The sequence below is a fragment of the Phasianus colchicus genome, chromosome 30, assembly GCF_987193195.1.
Source record: "Phasianus colchicus chromosome 30, bPhaCol1.hap1.1, whole genome shotgun sequence".
In the NCBI taxonomy this organism is placed as follows: Eukaryota; Metazoa; Chordata; class Aves; order Galliformes; family Phasianidae; genus Phasianus; species Phasianus colchicus.
The window spans coordinates 3,617,176-3,642,264 of NC_143465.1; the positions used below are offsets into that span (position 1 = coordinate 3,617,176).

At 58.5% G+C, this 25,089-nt stretch overlaps 3 protein-coding genes across 8 annotated transcripts; 1 reads left to right on the forward strand and 2 right to left on the reverse strand.

The window, feature by feature from the left end:
- The first annotated feature begins 283 nt into the window (after positions 1–283).
- Positions 284–13,997, forward strand: VANGL2 (VANGL planar cell polarity protein 2). 4 transcript variants are annotated; one of them, XM_090127207.1, is made up of 9 exons: positions 284–364; positions 6,349–6,484; positions 7,892–8,155; positions 8,244–8,364; positions 9,999–10,606; positions 10,956–11,092; positions 11,363–11,498; positions 11,803–12,034; positions 12,295–13,997. In XM_090127207.1, the coding sequence occupies exons 3-9, from the start codon at positions 8,085–8,087 to the stop codon at positions 12,553–12,555; spliced, it is 1,566 nt and encodes a 521-aa protein (XP_089983333.1). In that variant the 5' UTR covers positions 284–364; positions 6,349–6,484; positions 7,892–8,084; the 3' UTR covers positions 12,556–13,997. The 4 variants fall into 4 exon arrangements, with proteins under 4 accessions (XP_089983333.1, XP_031462141.1, XP_031462139.1 ...); XM_031606281.2 differs by lacking the exon at positions 284–364 and adding an exon at positions 1,758–1,869; XM_031606279.2 differs by lacking the exon at positions 284–364 and adding an exon at positions 1,938–2,150.
- A 381-nt stretch (positions 13,998–14,378) lies between these two features.
- LOC116237279 (uncharacterized) lies at positions 14,379–18,148 on the reverse strand. 3 transcript variants are annotated; one of them, XM_031606326.2, is made up of 7 exons: positions 17,845–18,148; positions 16,869–17,075; positions 16,642–16,743; positions 16,313–16,351; positions 16,179–16,228; positions 15,952–16,035; positions 14,379–15,801 (listed from the first exon to the last, which is right to left on the reverse strand). In XM_031606326.2, exons 1-7 carry the CDS (start codon positions 18,146–18,148, stop codon positions 15,742–15,744), a joined length of 846 nt encoding a protein of 281 aa, XP_031462186.1. In that variant the 3' UTR covers positions 14,379–15,741. The 3 variants fall into 3 exon arrangements, with proteins under 3 accessions (XP_031462186.1, XP_031462185.1, XP_031462187.1); XM_031606325.2 differs by having other exon boundaries at positions 14,380–15,804; XM_031606327.2 differs by lacking the exon at positions 17,845–18,148 and adding an exon at positions 17,720–17,822 and having other exon boundaries at positions 14,382–15,804.
- Positions 18,073–25,028, reverse strand: LOC116237281 (uncharacterized). Its single transcript, XM_031606328.2, has 7 exons — positions 23,523–25,028; positions 21,389–21,500; positions 21,105–21,200; positions 20,981–21,025; positions 19,916–19,968; positions 19,493–19,580; positions 18,073–19,323 (listed from the first exon to the last, which is right to left on the reverse strand). Exons 1-6 carry the CDS (start codon positions 23,832–23,834, stop codon positions 19,566–19,568), a joined length of 633 nt encoding a protein of 210 aa, XP_031462188.2. The 5' UTR covers positions 23,835–25,028; the 3' UTR covers positions 18,073–19,323; positions 19,493–19,565.
- Between the last annotated feature and the right edge of the window lie 61 nt (positions 25,029–25,089).

Below are 25,089 nucleotides of genomic sequence, written 5' to 3' on the forward strand. Positions count from 1 at the left end.
GAACAATGCGGCCCTTCCCAGATGGCAACGAGGCTCCCGCACCCCCAGCTGGCCAGGAATGAGCTCGCAGGGCCCATTAATCACTCCTGGAGCCGAAGGACAGCCGGGGGCAGCTGGCTGCAGGGGGAAGGGAGGGGAGAGCAGTGGGGCACACAGCCCATAGCAAGCCCTAAAGCCCCAATCCAGCCACCGAGCCACGTATAAGGGTGACGGTAACCCCCCCACCCCCCCGGCTCTGAGCCAGGAGACCCGAACGGGCTGGGATCCACCTCCAGGGCTGCTGCTGGGTGCAGCATCGCCGTTGTACGGTAGAGACAGGACGATCCCGAGCAACCCCGGAGGACGGGCGCTGTGCCACCCGAAGGTAGGAAAAGGCAGGGTGGGTTTCTCCTGGATGAGAGATGGAAGGAGGGACAAACTGTGCGGCTGAAGGGTCCCCCAGCCCCCGACTGCCCCTTCCATCCTTCCCTCCACTCCCAGCCATGTGCTCTGGATGCTGCGGGGAAAAAACGCTGCCGGGCACCACCTGCCCAACGCCTCTGGCATAGAAGGGGAAGAGGGGGGGGTGTGACCCCGAGGGCCCCCAGCCTATAGCCAGTACCGCACAACATCCGAGAAAGGAAAAAGAAAAAGAAAAAAAAAAGCCCCAAACTCATCTCCTAACGCCTCTTCCCTCCCCTTTAAGGCCAAACAAGCCATTTAAATCTCGCCAATGGTGTGCACCGGGAGGGCAGCGCGGCTCTCCATTGGGCGGCATGGGGGGGCGGCCCGGCCCCCTCCCATCCCAGTCCCATTGATATAAAGGGCCGCGCTCCCAGGGCGGCTGTTCCAGGCAGCGGGCGCGCCCCCCGCCGCCGCATCCTCGCTGTAAGCATTTTGGGGTGGGGGTCCCCCACTTTGCATCACCCCCCAGTTTAGGCTTAGAGCCTGGCAATTGTCCTCCAGTGGGACGTGAGTTTGCAGGAGGCTCTGCAGTGCACCCAGCCCATTTTTTTGGGGGGGGTACGCTTTCAGCTAATAGAGGATTTGGGGGTGCTGTCCCCCGTACCCCCAATGCACCAATAGATGGGGGGGAGCAGCGCTTGCTGCCTTCATACCTCGTTTCTTGGGCTTGGGGGGCGGAGCTGCTGCTGAGTGCTCGTTCCGAGTGCTTGTTCCCGGTTGCCCCCCTGGGGACCCCAAATCCTGGCATAGGGGCACTGCGGGGCTCAGCCTGCTCGTTGGTTGCCTGCATTCCTTCTCCCACGGGGTGGGGTTTGCCTGTACGTGCTCCCCCTGCAGCCCCGTCCGTTCCCTGCAGAGTTCAGCTGAGTAACCTCCTCGTTCCTGGGGCTTCCAGGCGCTCCCACAGCTCGGAGCTGGGCCCTGCACCATCACCTTCGGCTGGGATGCTCTGGTTATGACGGGCATGGGCTGAGCCGGGCAGCCCTGGTCACCGTGCTGCATGCAGCTTTCATAGGGGCGGACTTATGGGGGGGGGCACGCAAAGCCATTTGTTCGCACTCCATCCCCAAAAGCACCCAGAGCTGGGCAAAAAAAAAAAGCTGGGAGTTGGGGGGCACAGCCCAAGACCCCTCCAGGTCGCCTCCCAACGGACAAATCTCGTCCCTGAGCAGACGAACTCTGCTCATCCACGGGCTCTGCTGGGGCGGATGGGAGCCCCCGGGGGTGGGGAGCGGCGCCGTGGCCTCCCCGTGCTCACACCCATCGCGAGCAGCCCCCCCCGGGAGGGTGGGGCGGGTCCCCCCCCCAGCCGCGCCGTCCCTTCGGAGCCGGGGTTGGGAGCCCCGGGGCCGCATCAGACAATGACCCCCCCGCCGCGCTGAGCCCCGGAGGGGCGCCGGGAGCGCCGCGCGGAGACAATGGGCGGTGCGCACTATGGGGGGGGGGAGCGGCCGGGAACAGCGTCGGCGCGGGCGGGGGCTGCGGGGCGGTGCGGGGCCGCCGGCGGGGCGGGAGCTGCCGGGCCGGGGCGCGGTGGGGCCGGAGAGTGCGGAGCTGCGGGACCGCTCCGCCGGGATCTGGGGCTTCCTCCGCCTTCCTCCTCCTCCTCCTCCTCCTCCTTCTTCCTTCTCCGCCTCCTCCGCCGCAGCCTCGGGATCCCGCGGCGCTCGGTGCGGGGGGGACGCGGCACAAAGGTGCGGGGCGCGGTGAGTGCGGAGCGTGGGGCGGGGGCCGGGTGGGGGCGGCGGGGGTCGGGGCTCAGCGGTGCGCTGGAGGGGTTGGTTGGGAGGGGGGGGGGATACGGAGACTTCCGTGGGCCGCGGCCCGGCGGGGGGAGGCGCTGCGGGGCGGGGAGGGGGCGCGGGGAGCAGCGCGGGGGATGCTCGGGCCCAGCCGGACTGGCGCTGGGTTTTGCAGTGCAGTGATTGCGGATCTCAGCCCTCCGTGCCGGAGCTCTTTGTGTTTTCCCGGAGCAAAGCGGGGCACGGGGGTGGGCACGGGGCTGGGGCCGGGATACGGAGGGGAGCGGTGAGGTGGGGGCTGCCCGGTACCGCTCACCTGCTGGGACAGCCCCGTTCGGGCCGGGCTCGGTCTGTCCCGATGCGTTGAGCTCCGTGTCCCGTGTGGAGCTGCGATCTCCGGGAGCAGGAGCTGAACCCCCCAAATCTCCCCCCCCCCCCCCCCGCCAGGCCGTGTTGTAATCACCGAGGCGGAGGCTTGGGGGAAAAAAATAATAACAAGAGAGAAGAATTAAATATTATCTTCATGGGGCCCCTGGGGACGGCAGTTACTTAATCACAGCGGTTGGAATTGTGTTGGGACCGAGCCGGGCTCGGGGGCAGCCCCAGCGCGATGCGATCTGCACACAACCCGGTGCTGCCTTTGTGCTGGGGGAGCGCTGGGTCGGGCCGGGGGGTGGGGGGGGGCATGGCAGAGGGTCCGTAGGAGCTGCCCGGGATGCTGTGTGCCCGTGGCTCCTGGCACTGTGAGATGTGGGGCAGCCCGGGCTCCTCCTCCTACTGTTCCATCAGCAGCACCCATCATCACTGCAGGGTTTGGGGTCTTTGGGGTGGCTCCACGTTTGTGGTACCCATGCGTTCCTGGGATGTCTGGGAATGCTTCACAGCTGGTAGTGTTGGAGGAAAGCTATCCTGTCCCGGGGGATTCCCTGCTGGGAAGGGTTACCCCAGGAAGGGCATTGCTGGTGCTCACTCCTCTGCCAGGATCGCTTTGGGTGATGCGATGCGGTGTCTTGTTTGGATCTGATCACAGACAATGGGGCTGGAGGGGTCATGGGGGAAGGTGAAAGCTCATCTCCCAGCATCAAGCACAGCTGAAGCAGCCCCAGGTCTTTGGTCTGAGCACATCTGAGATCTCAGCTCTGTTCCTGAGGGCCGGTGTGGCCAGTGGATGCTTTATGGCTTTATTGTGTGTCTGGGATGTTGGGCAGGGCCCTGGAGCAGCAAAGACACGGCTCTCCTCACCTGGCTGCCCCGCATGGAGCCGTCACAGGGTGATGGAATGGAGCTGGAGTCACTGCGAGGCCAAACCACAGCTCTGCCACCCCCAGTCCTGCGCTGCCTTTCCAGCTTGGAGCCATGGACACCGCCATCTGCCCGTCGCAGCCCTGCAGGATTTAGCATCAGGCACCTGGAATGGATTAAACTGAGCTCAAACACATCTCCGAGGCCGTTGTTTACCCAGCCAGCGTTGCTCTGGGGTAGGAACTGTCCTTTGTGGCATCGCTGTGGTGCATCGGAGCTTCCCACGATGCTTTTGGAGAAGCAACGCCCCCAAAATGGGACAACACACAGCCCTGCTCCACCCCAGCACTGCATGGACGTCTGGGACTGATGTGGCTGTCACTCCATGGGTGCACATGGAGCAGGAGCAGCACATGGTGATGCCCTGGGAGCTGCATGCCCTGTGCTGGGCTGAGCACCACAGTGCTGTCCCATTTGGAGCACTGCAGCAGCAAGCAGAGCGCTTTGCAGGGCAGGGAGAGGTGCAGCTCAGTTAGGCTCCTGGGAGCTGTCACGTTTTGCAATGCAAATGGTTTGTCTCTTTGCAAGGAGCCCTCATGCAAATCCCATGCTTTTGGTGCATTTTCTGGTTCTGCACCTGGCACAGCCCTTCCTACCTGCGTGGAGGCAGCGGGTGCTCCGACCTGGAGCTGCAGCAGGGGGACGGCCGTGCTTTGTCTGTTGCAGCACAGTGGGAATCCCCGGGTGCACACAGGACGTTCCTGTGGATATTGTAACAATCCCGCGTGATGGTAATTAAAGCTGGCAGTTGGGAAGGGATATTAAACCTTCTGCATCCAAGCTGACGCTGAGCAATTTGAGAGCAGAATGGGACCCCATGGGGGAATTGGATTAAGCTGCTCGGTCTTCCCATGGGCTGTCTGTGCGTCCCACTGGAGCTGCCGGCCCACGGGTCTCTTCCCACGTGGAAGTTTGAGAGTCCTCCGTGGGAGCACGGTGCTGCTCAGGGCATTCGGCATCCGTCAGAGCAGAGCAGCCCCTTTGCAAGGGCTGCGTCCCAGTATGGGGCTCCAGGCAGCAGGAGGAGACGTGGCGAGGAGGTGCTGGGAGGAGAGAGGGCTTTGTGTTTGTGCCACAGTGGGGAGATGCTGTGCCAAGTGGCCACGGCTCCTGCCTGGTCCATCTCCATCTCCACCTCCTTGCAGAGCACCCACGGAGCTTTCTGCATTGTGTTTCACCTGTGGGTGTCTGGCAACTCCCTGCATCCCAGGGATGCACCCACAGCTGCTGCTCTGTTCCTGTCCCCATTGATTGTGGTGACTGTCACTGCAAAGAGCCAAGCAGTGGCTGCCCAGGGACGGTGCCTATTGAGTGAAGGCAGCAAGGCGTGGTGGTGCAGTGGAGCGAGCAGATGTGCTGGGTGCAGGGCTTGGCAGAGCCAGCACTGGGACAGGAGTTGCCCTGGCACCCAGGCTGCAGGGAGCTGTGGGTTTGGAGGCTGCACTGGGTCTGTTTTGGGGGCTGTGTTAGGTCTGGTTTAGGGGCTGTGCCCACCTGGTACCCCATGGAGGGATGCTCGCTGTGCTGTTTCCTGGATCAGCCTTGCCAAGGCCAACCTAAAAGTCTGCTGACTTCAAGTGAAGCACGGCTGAGTGTCCCATAAGGTTTCCTGCTTGTGCCTCAGTTTTCCCTGGCAGTCCTCTGGGCTCACTGGGAGCATCAGCAGCAGTGGAGCCCTACACTGGAATCCAGGACCCCGGACACCCAGTGTGATGCTGCTTGACCCAGTTTCCCTATTGCTTTACTGCACAGAGGAGGGAGATGCTCACCCCTCCATGCTTGTGCAGGCATTCCCTGCTGCTGCTTCTGCTCAGCTGCTCTGGTGGGAAGCAGCAGTGCTTTGTCCCTCCAGCAAATGCCACCTCTGGCTCTTGCACACTCATGGTCTTCGTGGTGCTTACAGTCCCAGTGGTGAATGGGACGGGCAGAGAGAGCCCCATAAACGTGGTTTTGCTCTGCCTTGCTGGGAAGAGGAAAAGCAGGTTTGCTTGTTGGGCTTTTCCCTGGAGCTGTTTGAAATCAGAGAGCTTTCCCATGCAGAAGCACTTGGATCTTTTGGGGTCATTTGAATACAAGGGATGGTTGGTGTCGGAGATGTATGGGCTCAGGGGCGGGGAGGTGGCAGCTCCTTCTGCCCCCACTGCTGGGGGCCCTCAGCCCCATCCAGAGTGCACTTCTGTGCACTTTGAAGCCATGTTGCACTGCAGCCACATCCCAAACGCCATCCAGTCTGGACTTGAAGATGTCAAGAGATGGCAAAGCCTCTCCTCCCCTGGGGAGTTTGTTCTAATAGTTAATCACCTCGCTATTAGAAAAGTGAGTTTTTCTCCTCATTTGCCTGTGTCTGGCTGTGGCTCCCAGCCCTCGGCACTGCTTTGCTGGCGCAGGGGAGGGCAGAGCCAAGGGAACCATTTCCAGCTCCTCCACCTGTGCTGTCGAACCGGCTCTCCCCCCCCTGCCGGGCGAACTTTTCTTTTTGAACAGCAATAATAACAATAATAAATCCCCGTCCTGATACTGGCTCAAGGAGGGATCGGGTCTGGATGGGGCCAGGACCCATGGGTGATGCAGGAGGGGTTTTGTTCTTCTGTGCATGGGGTGGGAGGGAGGGCAGCGGGGTGGGTGGCAGCAGGGAGGGGGCGGTGCAGGATGCTCAGCGTGGGGCTGGGGGCTGAGGTGCAGCACGGTGAGCTGTGCTGTGCGACTGCTGGGGTCGGTCCCCCAAGGCGAGCCTGTCCTCTGCAGGTGGCCGGGGAGGTGACGCGCTTAAGGATGCTCACGGTGCAGATCCACGGGAGGGGACGTGGTGGGGCAGGGATTCTCCTTCCCTCCTGATTCCCCCCTTCCTTTTTCCCCTCAGCTTGGAGCCCGACGTGTGAGCGGTGCCCATGCCCCATTGCCTGCCAGCTGGATGCCGTCCCCTCTGCATGCTGACGATGCCCTGCGCGCCCCGGTGACCACTCAGACGGGGACAGGACCCGTCTGCAGCTCGGCTGGTGAGTCCTGCGCTGTCCCCAAGCCCCCCCCCCAATCCCCGTGGCTCCTCCAGCCCACGGTGTCCAGCTCCTTAATGGCGCTAATGAATAGGGTTGGGGAAAAGCCCAGCCGTGGCCCCCTGCGCCAAGCATTGTTCCTGCCAGAAACCCGATCCCAGCCTCCCAACAAAGCCCAGAAGAAAGGGGGGGTGGGGGGGGGGTTGCTCCAGGGGGCCGGGGTGGGGGGGGGTCCCTTTCTCCCTGCCCCTTCCCCCATTGCTCGCTGGGGACGCCGGGACGAGCTCCCAGCCCCGCTGCCATCTCCTAGACAACCGGCATGGGGGGGCTTTTGTTTCCATAGTGATAAATGTGCGAGCATCCAGCATCTGGGACAAAAGGGGGTCCTTGTCCATCGCCCCCCCACCCTTTGCTTCTTTTTCCCCTCCTCGACCCCATCTCCCCCTCTCCGAAGCCTCGGAGAAGAGGCCAAAAGACATTCGGGTTTTATTTGGTCCAAATAGCATTTCCCTGGTAACCTGCCCACCCAAACACAGGCAGCTCTGGTGTGCACGGGGGGGGGGGGGGTTGGGTTGAGAGGGAAATCAGGGTGCTGGTGGTCCCCCACCCTATCATCAGGGATCCAGGAGAGGCAGGCAGGGGGCTGCCACCCCCCTGGTGGATCTGGGATGTCCCCTAGGAGCATCACTGTGGCCATCCCTCAATCTGAGTCCCTTTCTTGCAGCAGGTGGGGCACGAGCAGCACCCCAGCCCCTGAGCCATGCGTTGTTTTCCCAGTCCAGCAGAGATACAGCCCGGTGCAGGCATAGCTGGGCACACCACATGCATCCACACCTGTGTGTGTATGGCCATTTCCAATTCACACAGCTGCAGTTTGAGGCTGGGGTCCCATCCTTGTGCCCACAGCCCCCAGCTTCACTGCGTCCATGGGGCTGCGCCGATCAGTGTGAGATGGCAGCTCTGTGCTGGGAACTTGTTTGGGCAGAGCCCCAGACTGTGAGTGGGGCTGGAGCCTGCGCCAGGCTCTTTTTTCTTTTCTTTTCTTTTTTCTTTTTAAAGTTGGCTCCCACCCCAGGCACTCTCTTGGCAAATTAAAACGATTGTGATATTCATTAAAGTGTAAATCACCCGAAAGAGCTGGGTTCAAAGCTCACGGTACGATAGCATTACTAAAGGGGAAGGTGGCAGTGCTGGAACCAGCTTGGGTCTAAAATGCAAGATACCCCAAAGTGCCCCAAATTCCTCCATCCTTTGCCCGCTGAGCTCCTGTTTCATGGGGACTGCAGGCAGGTGCTGGCCCCATTGCAGCCCTGGGGATGCTCATGGGCAGCAAAACTCCAGGAGTCCCAAGGCGTGGGTCTGGGGGCCGTGGCAGTGCCCTAACCCCATGTTTTCCCCCCGCTCCTGCAGGCGGCCGTTCCCATTTCTCCGAGCAGAGCCCAGCCCAGCATTCAAAATAGAGTCCCTCAAGGTGACGGTCGACTTCCTGAAGGTGCCCCTTGGCCTGAAGAAGCCCCCTCTGAAGGAGGCCGTGGCCATCCCGGGGTCGGGCAAAGCCAAGCCCCCCGGCGTGGAGCGGCACAAACCCCGGCGTGCCGACAGCATGGACAATGAGTCGCAGTACTCGGGCTACTCCTACAAATCCGGGCACTCCCGCAGCTCCCGCAAGCACAGGTGAGGACTGGTGTGTCCCTGGGGGGTCCTCGGTCCCCAACCTGGATGTGCACCTACCCTGCTTCATCCCCCCCCCTATGCCTTGCAGGGACCGACGGGACCGGCACCGCTCCAAGAGCCGGGATGGGAGCCGTGGGGACAAGTCAGTGACCATCCAGGCACCAGGAGAGCCCCTGCTGGACAACGAATCGACCCGGGGGGATGAGAGGGTGAGGATGGAGGGGGGGTGATGGTGGGTGTCAGGGCAGGGAGACGTGTGGAATGGAGATGGGGCTGCTGCATGAGCTGCCCTCCCGCTGCCCAGGGTAGAAAACGCCTTTGGGATCAGCTCCCTTGGGATCGGTGCCTTTGGGATCAGCTCCCTTGGGATCAGTGCCTTCAGAATCAGTTCCCTTGGGATTGATGCCTTTGGGATCAGCTCCCTTGGGATGGGTTTCCTTGGGATCAACACCTTCAGGATCGGTTCCCTTGGAATCAGCTCTCTTGGGATTGGTTTCCTTGGGATCAGCTCCCTTGGGATTGGTGCCTTTGGGAGTGGTTTCTTTAGGATCGACGCCTTCAGAATCGGTTCCCTTGGGATTGGTGCTTTTGGGATCAGCTCCCTTGGGGTTGGTGCCTTTGGAATCAGCTCACTCCGGATCCACTCCGGCTCTTTGCTCAGCGCCTGCAGGGCGACGCCGCCTGGCCCTGCCAAGCTTTAATAACCCCAGCTCCAGCTTTGGGAGGATCAAACAGACGAGCGGGTTTGTGCAGCTGGGTGAACTCTGTGCTGGTGGTGCGAGACCTGCAGCCTCCAGAGGGCTGCTCCAGCCCAAGTTGTGCAGCACTGACCCTGAGAAGCGATGCTCTGCGTGGACAGAAAGGTTACTCGGAGGGTCCAAGCTGGATGCCAGCTCCTCCACTCTCTCCCTCCAGAGAGCCCCTGCTGGTGGTGGTTCTTTTGCTCCACTATGGAACGAAGCCTCCAGCACGTGGAAATTCCAGGACGAAAATTGCAATTTAATCCTATGCAATAGAACCTCCAGCTTTGGTTGTGCCAGAGCAGAACAAGAGGATGGACGGACAGACGGACCCTCGGTGTGTCAGAGCGGTGTTTCCTACGGCTGTGTGGTGACATCTTTTCCCTTTGCTGAAGCTCTGCGTGCTAGCTGGGAAGGGAATGAAGCTCATGTCCACACCTGTGTGACTTCAGTGGAAAAAAGAAATGAATGGGCCCAGGGCAGCTGCGCTGCAGGACTGCCTCGCTGTGTTTGGGAAGAAATGTGCCAGCTGCTGGATCTTTTGCATGGAAGTTTTGCAGTAAATATTTCTGAAAAAAGCAGCAGACCAACACACACACAAAAAAACCAAAAAACAGCATACCAATAAGGAAAAGAGGTTTAAGATCTCAGCAAACTGCTGCATTCTCCAGGGAGAGATGCCTACCCCAAAATGCACTCGCGGGGAGCCGGCGCCAGCGCGGATCACCACCAATCTCATTCTGCCTGGTGCTGGAGCTGCACGGAGGAGGAGGAGGCAGTGGCTGCGTTAGGACGGGGTTGGGCATGTTGGCTCTGGCCCTGCTAATGAGGGGATTTGCCTGGAAACAGAATGCCTTCCACTTGCAGAGCCGCTCTCGGCCGCGTCGTGCGCGCGGGGCGGAGAGGTGGAGCGCAGCACGGAGCCTCCGACGGGGATTTCCTGCAGGGCGCTGCCTGCAGCGCTGTCCCTCGGCTGCTCAATGGGGGTGATGGCTCCGGCCAGCACGCCAGGCTTGGAGGTCTGAGGTTTGGGGGGACGCCAGGCTGCGCTGGGGTCCCGCGGTGCTGCAGCCTCACGCTTCATAACCCTCTCCCCTCCCCAGGATGACAACTGGGGCGAGACCACCACGGTGGTGACGGGGACGTCGGAGCACAGCATCTCGCACGATGACATCACGCGCATCACCAAGGACATGGAGGACAGCGCGCACCTGGACTGCTCGCGGCACTTGGGCGTTGCGCTGGCCGGGGCTTTGGCTCTGCTCGCCTTCCTCACCCCTCTCGCCTTCATGCTGCTGCCCCAGCTGCTGTGGCGGGAGGAGCTGGAGCCCTGTGGGACGCCTTGCGAGGGGCTTTTCATCTCCGTGGCCTTCAAACTCCTCATCCTCCTGCTGGGCAGCTGGGCGCTCTTTTTCCGCCGCCCCAAAGCCTTCTTCCCGCGCGTCTTCGTCTTCCGTGCGCTGCTCATGGTGCTCGTCTTCCTGCTGGTCGTCTCCTACTGGCTCTTCTATGGCGTGCGCATCCTGGACTCGCGGGACCGCAATTACCAGGGCATCGTGCAGTACGCTGTGTCGCTGGTGGACGCGCTGCTCTTCGTGCACTACCTGGCCGTGGTGCTGCTCGAGCTGCGCCAGCTCCAGCCCCAGTTCACACTCAAGGCCGTGCGCTCCACCGACGGGGCCAGCCGCTTCTACAACGTCGGGCACCTCAGGTGCGGGGATATGGGGTGCGTGGGGGTGGGGAGTGGCACCGTGGTTGGGTGGGTTTGGGCATGTGCACTCCCGTGTGTGTGTGTGTGTGTGTGCACGTCTGCATTCATGCGTGTTGGCGTGTGTGTGTGTTTGTGTTCATGCACACGCAGCTGGATGTGTGCACGCTGCTTCCTGCTGCGCTCCGGCAATCCCTGACCGGAGGAGCTGTGAGCGCCCAGGTGTCCCTGCAGTGAGATCTGTGTCTGCGGTGCCAGCTCTGTTCCTCCCTCCTGTCCTGTCCCCATGTGCCTGCCCCGGCGCAGTGCTGACCTGCTCTCTGTGCCCTGCGCCCGCTGTGTCTCCCTGCAGCATCCAACGAGCAGCCATCTGGATCCTGGAGAACTATTACCACGATTTCCCAGTCTACAATCCCGCCCTCCTCAACCTGCCAAAATCCGTCCTGTCCAAGAAAATGTCCGGGTTTAAAGTCTATTCCCTCGGCGAGGGTGAGCTCCCGTTCCCTTGACTTCTCCTCTTGTTCCCCCTCTTCCTGTCCCAGTGTTTTCCCCCCCCTGCTCCCCACAGGCTCCATCCCATGCTGAGCTCCCAGCCGGTCTCTCCGGATTTGCACGCATTTGTCGCGGGCGAGCTGGGTGCAGGTTTCCAAGCCACAGCAGTACCGCCCTGCTGCAAGCAGGAGCACGTCGGGCGCGTCCGTGGGATGGGGCTGTGCTGGCAGCACTGGGAAGGGGAACATCTCACCCCTTTTCCTGCAGAAAATACCACCAACAACTCCACGGGACAGTCCCGGGCTGTCATCGCCGCGGCCGCCCGCCGGCGCGACAACAGCCATAATGAGTACTACTATGAGGAGGCAGAGCATGAGCGCAGGGTGCGGAAACGCCGCGCCAGGTATGGGGACATCAGTGGGGAGCGGGCTATGGGGGCCCTAAGAACCATCCCAGGATCTCCCCTCCCCCCAGGGATGTGGGATGGAGGGTGCAGATCTGAGTCTCCCCAAGGGCGCTGGGCTGGGAGCTGGAGCAGGGTGGTGGTGCTGGGGTGAATTTGCTTTTGGGGTTGATGCTTTTGGGGTTCAAGTCTGGGCTGTGGGGTGGAGAGGTGCCAGGTGGCTCCTCCAGGCTCCTAGGGACGGGGCCACATCCAAGTGGCTTTTGGAGGTCTCCAAGGGGACAGCACGAGTGTTTCTCGACAGGCTGGTGGTGGCAGTGGAAGAGGCCTTCACCCACATCAAGCGGCTGCAGGACGAGGACCAGAAGAACCCACGGGAGATCATGGACCCACGGGAGGCAGCCCAGGCCATCTTCGCCTCCATGGCACGGGCCATGCAGAAGTACCTGCGCACCACCAAGCAGCAGCCCTACCACACCATGGAGAGCATCCTGCAGCACCTTGAGTTCTGCATCACCCACGACATGACGCCCAAGGTGTGTGCAGTGGGCTGGGGGATCCTGGGGTGGGTTTGCCCAACCATGTGAGAGCATCTCTCAGCAGGGTGAGGGGTGGGAGAGCGGCGCAGTGCTGTGCAGCTGGAAAAGCGGGTGTGACAGCAAGGGAGGGAGGGATGGGGCAGGTTCCCAGCCGCTGGGAGGCTTTTCCTGCAGGACCTGCTGGGCAGCTCAGGGCTGCAAGTAAATAGAAATGTGAGCAGTGTGAGGGTGATGTTCACACGTCTGTCCTCCTGCAGGCTTTCCTGGAGCGGTACCTGAGCGCCGGGCCCACCATCCAGTACCACAAGGACCGCTGGCTGGCCAAGCAGTGGACGCTGGTCAGCGAGGAGCCAGTGACCAACGGCCTGAAGGACGGGGTGGTCTTCGTGCTGAAGCGCCACGACTTCAGCCTGGTGATCAGCGCCAAGAAGATCCCTTTCTTCAAGCTCTCGGAGGAGTTTGTGGACCCCAAGTCGCACAAGTTCGTCATGAGGCTGCAGTCTGAGACCTCCGTGTGAGCACAGAGTGCTGCAGGGGCTCCAGGGTGGCCCTGGGTCGTGCAGGTCCCCGAGCTCCGAGCCCCATCCCTGGCACGAGGCCGCTCGGTGCCCGTCCCCACGCTCCCACACCCAGCTCCTCGCAGCCGTCCCCAGGAGGCACTGCCAGCACAGCACAGCGTCACAGCCGGACGGGCAGCATCTCAGTGCCATCCCCCCCCCAAGGGCTGACCTTTGGCTGAGTTCTCTGCACCAGCAGCCTCGCTCGTGGCCAGGTCTGAAGCATCTCCTGCGTCTTCCTCTTCTGCTGCGACCGCCGCGTCTCCGGTCTTAAAGCACCACCTGTGTCTGGGCTGGTTGGTAATAACGACATTTTGGGAGTGTTTTGCTAACCCCTGTGATCTGAGGCTGCTATGGAACGAACCAACCCTCTGCCCCATAGCCGGGGCAGACCCCACAGGCACGGTGCTGCCGCCACGGGAGACCCTCAGCTCCCCGTTGCTTTGGGCACGGAGCTCCTCTCAGAAGCAGGAGGTCTGATGGTGAAGCTGAGAAACATCCCAGCGCTGTGGGTACCCCAGCCCACCCCCAGCTCCCAGCACGCCCCTCACGTAGGGCCGTTACCCCACTCCAAGCTGGCTGCCAGAACCACAGAACCACTGAGATTGGAAAAGATCGCTGAGTCCACCCATCCGTCATCACCAGCACAACGGGGCCGGTGAGGGGATTTGGGGTGCAGCACCCCGTGGCTTGCAGTGGGACAGCCCAAAGCACCCCTAGGCTTTGGTGCTGGCCCCAAAGGGCTTCTTCGTGGGGACCGTGCTCTGTGGGCTCCTCGGCTGCTGTGCCATGGAGGTGGTGAGGAGGTGACCCCCAGGGGTGAGGAGCGGGGGGACCCCAATGCTCAGGGCTGCACCACAGCTTCTGCCTTCCCTCAGCTCCGTGAGGGCTGCCAATACCTCATGGGGAGGGTCCTGTATTTATCCATTTTTCATGCTGGGGGTCACCCCAAGCCGGGTTTGGGCTTCTTTGGCCCTGAGAGCTACCAAACCTCGTCACTGTGACACACACATCCCCCCCCACCCGAGGGGCTGGGGGCTTCCCAGTAAGCACCAGTAGCAGAAAAACAGATCCAAGTGGATTTCAAGGGCTTTCCCAGCACAAAATGGGTGGGATGTAGTGTGTGTGTGGGTTGGGGGGGGGGGGGAGGGGAGGGGACTGTCCCAAATTCCCAGGGATTTTTCTGGAAATCTTTTCTATTTTCCAGACTTTCTGTGGCTTTGTGACTCCGCTCAGCCCTGTGCAGCTTCCAGTCCCGTTTACACACGCAGCCCTTTGGGGCTGGTGCCGCCAGGAGCCCAATTTGGGGTTGTTTTACTGCAAAAAAAAAAAAAAAAAAGAAAGATTTCAGTGAGCAAGAGCAGATCTATAGGCCTTGGGAAGGTTTGGGGGGGTGGGGTGGGGGGGGGGGATGTGTTCCACTTGGAATTTAAAGAGGAATAAACTTTCTTTTTGTTGTTCTTAAATCCCCGTGGGGCTGAGACCTTGTGCATGTGTGTAGGGGGGGAGATGGGGGGGGGGGGGGGGGGAAGGAAAAAAAAAAAAAAACAGAATTGTAAAATTGTTTTTTTAATATATATATATAGAAAAAAAAAAAGGAAAAAAAAAGCTCGTTTTTACAGTTTGCAGTGTTAGGAAGTCGGATGTTGTTTTTGTTGGTTTTCTTTTTTATGATTATTGTTTTATTTTATTTTTTAAATAGAAGAACTAAAAATCTAAAATTATCCTTTTTTTTTTTTTAAATAAATCCATTGGATATTTTTTGGCTTTGTCTTCCCCCCCCCACCCCCCTTCTACCCCTCAACCCCACACCTGCAGTGCCATCTATGACCTCTAGAGAGCACGATGGGGGGGGTGGCATCCTGCCCTGGGAGGTCGCACAGCACAGCTATGGGATGTGAGTTTGTGGGGCTGATGTTGGGAGTTTGTGGGATCGAGGATTTAGGGTTTGTGGAGCCCAGGGTCTAAGGCTGACATGGCCAAGGGTTTGAGGTGAATGGAGCCAAGTGTTTGGGTTTATGGGGCCGTGCTCTCGGTGTTTATGGAGGCGAGGATTTGGTGTTTATGGAGGTGAGAGTTGGTGGTTGGTGGAGCTGTGGGTTTGGGGGTTGTGTAGACAAAGTTTTGGGTTTGATGGGGAAATGAATGGGGATTTATGGGAGCAAACATTTGGGGATGGGGGTAGCGAGGATTTGGGGTTTGGATGTCCAGTGGTTGGGGATTTCTGGTGCCGAGGTCTCAGGGTTTCTGGGGGACGTACCAGGGCTTTATGGAGCTGCAGTTTATGGGACCAGTCCTTTGCTTTATGGAGCTGTGAGTTTGGGGTTTATGGAGCCAAATTTTGATGGTTATGTGGCCAACAATTTGGAGATGATGAGGACAGGGATTTTGAGCTTTTCCAGGGCCAAGGGCTCGGGGCGAGCAGAGCACAGCAGAGAGCTGAAGAAAAACCCAAAGCCTTTGGGACTCGCGTGTTTCCCACCCCCCAGCCTGCAAACAGCAGATGTGCACAACGCCCACAGCTCAGCGCCCACCTGCACCTCTGCCTGCGTCACTGGGAGGGGATGTTGGGGGTCCCTTTGATGTGTTTTTTTTCAGTGCTTTTTGAGTCCTTGCTCTCAGCCCCCACGCATCACCCTGGGGGTCTGCACCTTGCACTTTGCTGTGCATGGAAGGAGCAGAGTAAGAGGCAGAGGGGGCTGCTGCTCGCTGCACGATTGCTCCCCCGGATGAGTAATTTAGCACCAGCATTTCCAACCATTCCCCTTTTCTCTGCGTGTGAAGTCCTTAGCTGCCCCCACTCCTCCTGTGTGCTGGGCCACGTGGGGGTAAATGACAGCTTGATGCACAGGGTGCAGAAAATCCAGGATTTCTAGGGCAAAAGGCTGCTTTATTGGTTCCATTGTGACCTCCCCCCAAGCCCTATCCTTAGGTACAGTAAATGTACACATCCCACACAGGTCCTCATTTTGCAGGGAGGTGGCCATGCATTGAGCATCCTTCGGCTGGACCAAGGTGGTGTGTGATGCTCACATCCTCTAGCATCCATCTGGCTCCTGACCAGGTGTGTTGGGACAGTTTGTCCCTCTGGAGTGGCCTTGTGCTCCTTTAAGGTGTCCAAAAGCTGCTGGTTCCCCTGCTTTACCCTCAGTCGTCAACAGGAACCCCAGAGCAGAGGGAACTGCCTACAGTGGTGGGATCCGTGGGCTGCTGAGAAGCAAAAGGAGGTGCTGAGGGGGACGCAAGCCCTGGAACACTTTGAGAGCATCTGAAAACCCCCCTGCACGATGCTTTGGGTGCACCCAAGGTTGTGCCCCGAAGCTTTGGGCTGATGGCATCAGGGATGGGGTGAAATACCTGGGAAGGCTGTTCTGAGGGGGGGGCTGGCTGGCAGGGGGTGGTCTTGCTCAGCTCCTGGGGTGGAGGGTTGTCTGATCTCTTCTGCAAGAGAGGGACAAAGTGCTGAGCATCCTCATCCCTGCGCACCACAGAGGGGAAACTGAGGCACAGAATGCAGCTTGTCCAAAGCAGGTTTGGGGGGGGGTGAGGAGAGGTCAGGAGGAGCAGTTGGGGAGCAGCCCCACCTGGGCAGCAGTAACAATCAGAGCTGTGTCGTTTTCTGGGGTGGCCTCATCTGCAATGCAATGAGTGGAGGTGAATCCAAGCAGTAGGAGTGAATTAAGGATGCTCCAGCAAGAAAATGGCTGAAAAATCTCACCTGAAAAGTCACTGATGGAGGTGGTTGGCTCTTGTGACCCTGTGGGAGAGGGCAGAAGCACGTTACAATAAGGAGGCTGAAAAAAAAACTGAAAAACCAAGCAGCTCCTCCTGAGATGAGCTGGGAAAGTTTAGAGTTTGCTTGGCTCTGCGTTGAGGCCAAAGCTGGCACAGGGTGGCCCAAAAGGTGCCAAACTGAGCAGGAACTGAGCCGTGCCAGGGGAGGTGATGCTTTGCAGCATTTCTGTGATGCTCTTGGGTGCTCTGAGGTTGCCAACACCCTTTCCTGTGGAGCCTGGGTGGTGCTGGTGCCCCAGCACAGCAACTCACCATTGCCTTTGGTCCTGCGGTAGGTGAAGAAGAGCACAAGCAGAGCGAGAACCACGAAAATGATGGGGGACCAATACCTGATGGGGAAACCCGACTCATTTCCTATGGGAAGAGACAAGAGCTGAGGGCTCCTTGCCCAAAACAGAGCACCAGTGTCTCTGGGGGCTGCAGGACCCTCCAGGGCAACGGTGCATCCCCGAGCCACATCTCCTCTTCATGACACTCACGGGTTTGGTTCCCTGGGGCACCTGCTTGCAGTGGCACAGTGATGGTGGTGAGGTTCCCAGTATCAGAGGGGCTGGGGGAGCCCACTGGTCCCGTTGTCAGCCCACTCACATCCCAGGTGGTCGTGATGGGAGCCCCCGTGGCCTCCAAGATATCGCTGTGCTGGGTGATGTTGTTGTCCCCCTGACCCTCTCCCTTGAGGGCGAGTGCTAAGAACAAAGTTCATTAATTCACATTAGGGCCGAATAGCCTCAGCAACACCAACACTGTGCTTTCAAATGTCAGGAACTCACGGTAAGACCGGTTCAAATCTCCCAACTGCTCGCTAACGAAGAAGGTGCTAATGAGAGCAGCATTGTGGTGGGGGCTGCGCATAGTGGGGAAATGACACCGGGGGATTTTTGGAGCCAGCAGCAGGGAAAGTGTGAGGGTGTTTGTACCGCAGGGCTTTACACCTCTGGCCGGGGTGTGCAGGATATTTCCCAGCAGGCTGAGCATGCCCCGTGGCACATTGCAGCAGTGGGGACATCGTGGCCACGCGCTCACGGTGACGCAGCCACTGGAGGCAGGAAAGCTGGTAGTGGGGATGGCTGCACCCTGGTGTGCAATAGGGCCGGGATATGGGAGCACGCAGAGAGCCCCAAAGACGTGCAAAGGGCTGAGGGCAGCGAGCAAAGCAAAGATTGAGCTCGCAGTTTGGCTTCCTGGAGCCTGGCTTTGCAGCGCCGCTCTGCCTGCTGGGTGTCACACCTGCTGCCTTCGCAGCACACCACCCACTCTTCTCCCGCTTCCTCCTCTTCCTCCCCGCCTCACCCTGGGTTTTGGGCAGCCCCCGACCCCCATCCCCACTCACCAACACCCACACAGAGCACAGCAAGGCAGAGTCCCCCGCGCCCCGCTCCTTTCGCCTCCATCCTCTCCTGAGAGCCCCCCCCCCCACCCCGCAGCCCCGCAGTGCCTTCCTTCCCCTTTCTCTACCCTGCCAACGGCTTCCTGTGAGCACGAAGGTGTCGGCAACATCACGGGGTGATTCATGGCCTAAAATTATCCCCGGGGGCATTTCTGGAGCTGTGGTGGAGCAATGGACGAAGGGCGGTGGAGGCGGCGATGCCCTGGTGCCAACACATTGTGCACAGCCCCATCCGGCAGCAGAGGGCTGGGACAGATCTGGTGCCACAAGGATGAACCCTTTGGATAAACGCATGATCCACAGAGCATTAAATCTGGTTTTAATTGATGGGTACGAATTCAAGAAACAGAAAAATGAACCGTGTATAACCATGCTGTGAAAACGCAGAAAACGCACCGTGGGTTTGTCAATAAGATGCTTTTCATCAAAAAAAAAAAAAAAAGAAGAAGAAGAAGAAGAAGCAGAAAGAAATGGAGCTCAGATGTGTCTTGCATTTCTATTCCAGCAGCTCCTAGAGGGCTCTCCTGTGCCAGGCACTTCAAAGGATCTCCGGTTCCATCCCTGAATAATTCAGTATCCGTGCAGACAAGACAAAGAGCGGGGGAAGCAGCACGTGGGAAGATGTGTCCGTCTGGAAATGGATGGCGAGGGGCACTGGGACAATGCAGAGCAACACATCCCCCTCCTGCAGCCCAGCCCCTGTAAGGAGCAGCCCCAGCTGTGCTCCCCATGCAGCACCTCAAGGCTGGGGGCTGCCCAGGGTGGTTCAGAGCTGCTTGCAACCACAAGTCTCCGGTGCTTCACATACCAGTATATAAAAGGAGTTGTGCAGAATGGCACCGGGCCACATTCCTTGTCACGTTTTTTCCCCTGAGAGTGAACCCCCTCCCTCCCAGTGCAGCCTTGCAGCATCTCCTGCAGGAGCACACGTAGCTGAACTGCAGCACGGAGCAGCGCTGGGTGCAGGGGATGGGCACCGCAGGGGCTGTGAGGTCGCTGCAAGCGGTGCTGTGGAAACTCAGTGCATGGCAGAGGTGTGTGTTCTCACACTTGGTTTTCTACCACATTTTACCAAGTGTTATTTTTACTTTCTTTGTTCAGTAACCAAAGCAGTAAAGTATTCAGGTTAAAAAGCAATTAAAAAAAATGTGGCTGAAGAGTCTCACTGAGCCCCCCCCCATCCCTCTGCACAGCCTCTGCTGAGGCTCCTCGCTGCAGGAGCATCCAAAGAGCAACAGGATGGGCAACGCAATGAGCAGGGCAATGTGTAGCCACAGCTTTGGCCCATGTCCCCCGGTGTGGCCACAGAACACAAATATAGGATTCCAAATCTCACCCAGATGGCAACATGCAATCAGATCTCTTGTCCCAGGTGAGCACTGCGTCGTGATGGGGCGGCTCCCCAGTGGCAGGGAGCAGATCCACAGCAGGCACGTGGGCACTGCAGGGCTGTGCCATGGGCTGCAGCTCAACGACCATCAAGCAGGGGCTCTTCTCTTGCTCCCAGCACCCCAGCATCCTGCTGCTCATCTTCTCATCATCTGCGACTGCAAACAGACAGAGCTTTGCTTTGGCTCCTGGGAGCCGTGCCATCCCATGCCTCCGCATCGAGGCACTGTGATGCTGCCATGGGATGAGCTGCTCCATCCAGCTGTGGCCCAGCCACGGGGTCTCAGGGTCTCAGCACACAGGGATGGCCACAAACATCAAACTCACCTGGGCCATGTCTTGGATGGTGGCATAAATGGTGTTGAAGGTCTCCAACCCTGAGGTTGGCAACTTCTTTGGGTCACCTTTCTGTGCCCTAGGGAAATTTCATGCATGCATACATGGAAAAAGTTATTTAAATGTTTTCAGGGCACAGAATGGGCACAGCTCCATGACCCTAGGAACCCTGAGCTCAGCGGGAAGGAGCACATCCCAGGTGGATGTGTTGGTCCCTGGTGGCAGAGGGGAAGTGCAGGCAGGTGGCTGAGGCTGTCCCCCATTGAGTTCCCAGGAGGAAGCAGCAGTTGAAGCTGGGGCTGTCCAACTGCTGTCCTTCCTCTGTGTCCCCACCACACATCCCCTGTGCTGTCCCCATCCCAGGGCTGTGCAGATCCATCCTGCCATGCACAAAAAGGACAGGGATGGACTCACCTGCTGGACAGCAGCGACCTCAGCATACGCTGTCATGTACTCTGCTGCAGCCCCTGCAAAGACACACAGTTAGAGGGGCAGCCCCAGCGCTGGCAGCAGCATCACTGCTGCACCACTGGGATGCTCCTCGCTGAGGGCTGCAGGGATCCCATGCAAAACCACAGCCATGCACCTGCAGCCAAAGGCAGCCAAAGCAACTTGCTGTGACAGTCAGCTTTTTGTTTACATGCAGGATCCATGGCTGCTTTCATGCATTTTCTTCTCCATTTTAAGTACCATTTCAGAAAGCATCGGTGTCAGCACATCGAACAGAGAAGGAGGGTGGGTTTACATCCTGTATTTGGGGTTCAGGGTCAGATTTTCAGTTTCTATCATCTGAAGCAGCCACATGGACTTCCGTTTGTGCAGCGTTTTGCTGTTTCCCACGGAAGGGCTGGGCCCCAAAGAACAGCCAGGAGAAACCCCTGCTCCAGGCGCTGGACGTGTCTGCACACCCCACTCGGACACTCAGTTCAGTGCTGGATGTGTAGCCTGAGCCTCAGCATCTGGTGGAACTGATGCAAAGGTGATGGAGCTCCTTCTGCAAAGCCCCCAGAAGTAAGGAACCCAGGCAGCAGCAGTTTGGGGCAGCTGCTGCAGGCAGGGGGTGCTCAGCTTGGGCAGGTGCTGCAGGAGCTCATTCCTCTTTCTGGATGGGGCGCAGCCACCTTGCAGCTCGACTTCTCTGCACCCTGCCTGGCTTCCTCCTGTCCCCAAAGTCCCTCGAGCTTTGGAAATGTCCTCGTGGCTCTGCTTCCTTCTCTTGGGGAGGGCACAAACGTCTCCAAAAAAGGACCACGGGCACCTTTTCCTGTCACTGTGCAGGCAGGGTGAAGGCATGGGGAACACTGGGGGCTTGCAAGCCCACACACGGCTAGGAACCAACACTGGGATCACACAGACAGAGGGGGTGAAAGCATCCAGAGCTCTGGGAACAGCTACACTCCCAAGCTGTGGTGATGGATGGTTTTCCTCCGGATCTCAAGAATAAACAAGGAAGGAGGCTGAGGGAGCCAGGAATCCTACCTGCTCTGGGAGCTGCAGGAGCAGATAGGTCATGGCTCCTCCTGCCTGGGGAGAAGTGACACGGGGCTCCTGTTAGAGCAGCCCACACGCTGCCAGGCAGGGAGATGTGGACTCTGCACCTTACCTTTTAATTTAACAATGATAATGACAATAGCCAGGTGTAAGAGCAGTCCAGTCACCAACCCCGCTATGATGGCAGTGTGGCTGTTGGAAAAGGTGCCTGGGAAGAGAAGGAGGTCCTGGTAACGACAAAGGGGTATCCCAGGCACATCCCAAAGCACCTCTGCTCAGCATCGGAACAGGGGTGCTCCAAACCCTGCTAAATCCTTCCTGCCTTGCACCTCTGCTCCCCCCAGTTCTGCCTCCCTGCTGCACACCCCCATCCCACAGCTGTGAGCCAACACAGACCTCCCCTCTTGATTTTCCAGTGGCAAAGAGAGTGAATGATGCTGAAGCTGCACAGAAAGCCTGGATATCCCCCAGGAGCTGTAGGAAGAGGTAAAATGCTCCGGCAGCTCACCTGTGAGAAGTGAAGGGGCTGTCAGCAAATTCCCCAGCCCCACTTCCAGCCTGGGGCCAGAAGCAAAAAGCACTCATTGTACACATGCAGGGTGAAGCTGACTTTGACCTGGTTGTTTTTTGTTAAGCAGGTGCCAGCGTCGCTCCTCCTCAGCTGAGAGATGGTGAGCGAGCTGCTGTTGTTGGGAAAGGCCACGCAGAACACGAAGGGTTTGTCAGAAAACACGAGTTTAGGAGATGCCCCCAAGCTGATGACCAGTATGGGTTCACCATGGAAGCTCCAGGTCAAGTATTCTCCTATCAGGTTCTGAAGGTGGGATGGTCCATCCCACTGCTAGCACACACTGAGGAGAAAAACCCAGCTGAGCCCAGAGGAGGGGTGCAGGGCTGTGGGTGCTGCTTGTGGAGCCCTCCACCTTAGGGGATGGATCTTTGTTCCCTGAGCCCCTTCTTGCTGTTTGTACTTTCACATCCCCCCAGCACATGGCTGCACCAGGAACATGCAAGGGGTGAAGCAAAAGCGCAAGGAGGAATTGGGATCAGCTTGAGAAGTCAAGCAGGTTCCCTACTCATGGCAGACAAGATGGCCAAGTTCACCTAAAGGAGCCCGTGGAAAGCAGGTGGCCTCTTCCTTGAATTTGACACTTCCTTCTTCTGAGGAGGGAGAAGACACTCTCCTGTTATTTTTCCTACTTCCATTTTAAATCCCCTCTGCCTTGCTTGGACCTGGAGTGGAGCTTCCCCCATCCAAGAGCTTGGAAAGAATGGCACCAGGATGCGTTCTCTCCCCAGTGCTCATTTTTGAAGCCAAGCAAAGGCAGCTCAGCCCGCACCCCTTCCCTGGTGAAAGCTCCAAGGACAAGCTGCCTTGGCCATGGGGAAGTGCTGGTGGGGGAGATAAGGATGGAAGGGAAGGGATGGAAGTGCTGCTGCATGATGCATGTCCTTCAGTTCCCTGCCCAGGCTGATAAAAGGGGCACGGGGTCACCACCAGCATCACAGCTGCACCCCATTGCCCCTGCAAGTGTCACAGCCAGCTGCAGGCCCTGCATGAAGCATTGGTTTCTGATTACAGAGAGCATCTCCATCCTGCAGGGGAGCAAACCCCATCCTGAGCCCACACCTGGCCAAAGCCAGGACCCCAGCAGGGCTCAGGGTCCTCTCCTGGCTCTCCAATGCGAGTTGGGAATCATTGTGATTTTTCCTTCTGCACTTCCCTCAGATTTACTTCTGTGCCCAGGACATAATGAGACACACAGACCTTCCCAGTGCTCGTGGCAGCTTGGAAATCAGCCAGAAAGCTGCTTCATTTTCAGAAACGGACCTAAATACTCCGCAATGAAAACGTGAGAGCTGGAGGTACTGAAAATTCTGAAGCAGCTCATGGGTGGCAATAGGGCGCAGACCCCGAGCTCAACACAGGAGGGGGTGCAGAAGGATGCAGAGAGCAGCAGCACGGTGGCAAGGCTGGAGCTGGGAGCTGGCACTCATCATTAGTGGGATCTGGGGTGGGATCAGGACAAGACCTGGGATCTGCCCAACTGCTTTGGGCAAAGCCCTAATAATGAGTTAGAAACCAACATCTGTCCTCACAGGAGGCACTGTGTGCTGATGGCTCTGTTCTCCTGGGTGTCCCCAAACCACCCCCAGCTGCAGGATCCCACCCTCCCTCCCATCCACGAGGGAAGTGCACATCTCACCCCTGCTTGCTTACTGGAGGTGGAAGGTGAGCAACAGGCATCAAAATATGTCCAGCCGACCTCACAGCACAGCTGGGTGTGCTCTGCTCAGATAAGTAACCAGCGCTTGCAACGACAAAAGGAAGTGAGAGTATGCCAGAATCATCGTGGTTCAAACAGAGCTTTCAGATCAGCCCAGCTCCAACACATCCCCGCTGTGCTGGGAAACATCAAAGGATGGTGACACCCTCCTGGACCAGTGCATCACCACTCCTCTGGAGAAGGAACTGTTCCTAATGTCCGTTCTGATGCCTCCCTCTGCATCCATCCCCATTTGGACTCACCCCAAACGCCATCCCTAAGGAAGGCATGTGTGATAACGGAATTCCTCCGAGCCCAGCAGCTGGCAGGAGATGAGTGATGGAACTTCCATAGCGTGTGCACTTTTTGGTAGGCTGGGAAAGAACGGAGCACTCAATGGGGAGCGGTGTATTTCGGGGGCAAGATCTGCGTGAGCCCCGGCTCCCAGCTGCTCTCTGCCCTGCTGATGGTGCGCAGATGGATGAAGGTGCGCATGGTCCCCCTGCTGGCTGCCATCTCCGTGTAGGGTCGGCAGCCACCGCTGCTCCCCGCAGCTTGAGGCCATCACCTGCCATCACGTCGCTGTTTTCTGGGTGAAGAGACCAACCCCCACCCCACTACATCCTCCTTTTAGAGAATGGGGCCAGGGGAGGCCCTCCCCTGGGCCTCCTTTTTTGGTGATAGAGCGCATGGGGGGTTCTCTGCATTAACCACACCTTGCAGGCATTTCACTGCCCACCTGCAGGTCCCTCTGCTTAAGCTCAATTCTGTTTCTCAGAGGGCTTCCAGGTGTTCCTGGTGATCTTAGGCCCTGATCCAGAAGGCTCAAAAGCTTCTGAAGCAGAACCCACAGGCTGCTGTGCCAGCTGCTCTGCTTCTGCCCGTGCTCAGGCTCATCCCTGTAGCCCAGAGAGGAGAGCTTTGCAGCTTAACCCACAGATTTCCTTCCCCCCATCACTTCAACTTGATGTTCCCATTGCAAAGAGGGGTGAGGTGCAAGAAAATCCCATAGGACGCATGGAATGAAAACGAAAGGTGAGAAGCTCCCAGGCAGAGCGTGGAAGCAGTGACACAAGGCACAATCATGTGTGTGAGCAGTGTCACACCCAGCAGCGTGCTTCTGCTCCTGGACCCCCATCACTGGGCCATGCAGTGTAAGGGAGATGAGAGCCAAGCTCTCTACCTGCACAGACCACTCTGTGGGCACCTCTGACACTGGACCTTACAGCAGCAGCACAGCTCTGCAGACTTCCCAGGGTAAGGGGATGGAGAGGGAGGACCCACGTGGTGCTGAGGGCATGGATGGTTGTGCCAGGCTGGACAGCAGAGGGTCAGCTGAGACACAGCAGCTACTTCCCTAATTGGGCTTATTTTGGGAAGCAGTCTGACCCTGGCATCATAGCAGAATTGGAGTGGGGAAGTGTGCAAGGCCAGATGGGGATGTCTGGCTTTGAACTTGTGATGATTTCTCTGCTGGGGTGAAGGAACAGGTTCAGCTGTTGCTCTCCTCCCCAGTGTTGAGCCATGGGAGGGTGAGCAGGAGCAGCGGATGTGATCAGCTCATCCTGTGGGGTAATGCAGCCACTTCTTCAGCACAGGATGCGTGCAAGTTATCATTGCTCAACACAGAAATAGTTATCAAGCCCTTAAGGGAAGCTTCTTCTTTGCCCCATGCTGGTGGAGGCGAGGAGGAGGAGGAGTTATGGGGATGTGCTCCTGGGGAAGTGGCATCTTTGCAGGCTGACTTGCCAAGAAAGCAGATCAGCTGTTTATTTCTGAAGTAATAGGAAGAGGAAGCTCGAGATGTGTAGAAATGCACTTCTCTCCCCC

Coding starts and splice junctions, on each gene's coding strand:
- LOC116237281 (XM_031606328.2), bottom strand. CDS start 23,834: ATGGCAGGTGATGGCCTCAAGCTGCGGGGAGCAGCGGTGGCTGCCGAC. Junction 21,501..23,522: donor CCTTAGGGATGGCGTTTGGG/GTGAGTCCAAAT, acceptor CACTTCTCACAG/GTGAGCTGCCGGAGCATTTT. Junction 21,026..21,104: donor TATCATTGTTAAATTAAAAG/GTAAGGTGCAGA, acceptor ACTTCTCCCCAG/GCAGGAGGAGCCATGACCTA.
- VANGL2 (XM_090127207.1), top strand. CDS start 8,085: ATGGACAATGAGTCGCAGTACTCGGGCTACTCCTACAAATCCGGGCAC. Junction 10,607..10,955: donor TACAACGTCGGGCACCTCAG/GTGCGGGGATAT, acceptor GTCTCCCTGCAG/CATCCAACGAGCAGCCATCT. Junction 12,035..12,294: donor CCCACGACATGACGCCCAAG/GTGTGTGCAGTG, acceptor GTCCTCCTGCAG/GCTTTCCTGGAGCGGTACCT.
- LOC116237279 (XM_031606325.2), bottom strand. CDS start 18,148: ATGGTTATACACGGTTCATTTTTCTGTTTCTTGAATTCGTACCCATCA. Junction 16,036..16,178: donor TGATTGTTACTGCTGCCCAG/GTGGGGCTGCTC, acceptor CCTCTCTTGCAG/AAGAGATCAGACAACCCTCC. Junction 15,805..15,951: donor CCTCAGAACAGCCTTCCCAG/GTATTTCACCCC, acceptor TTTGCTTCTCAG/CAGCCCACGGATCCCACCAC.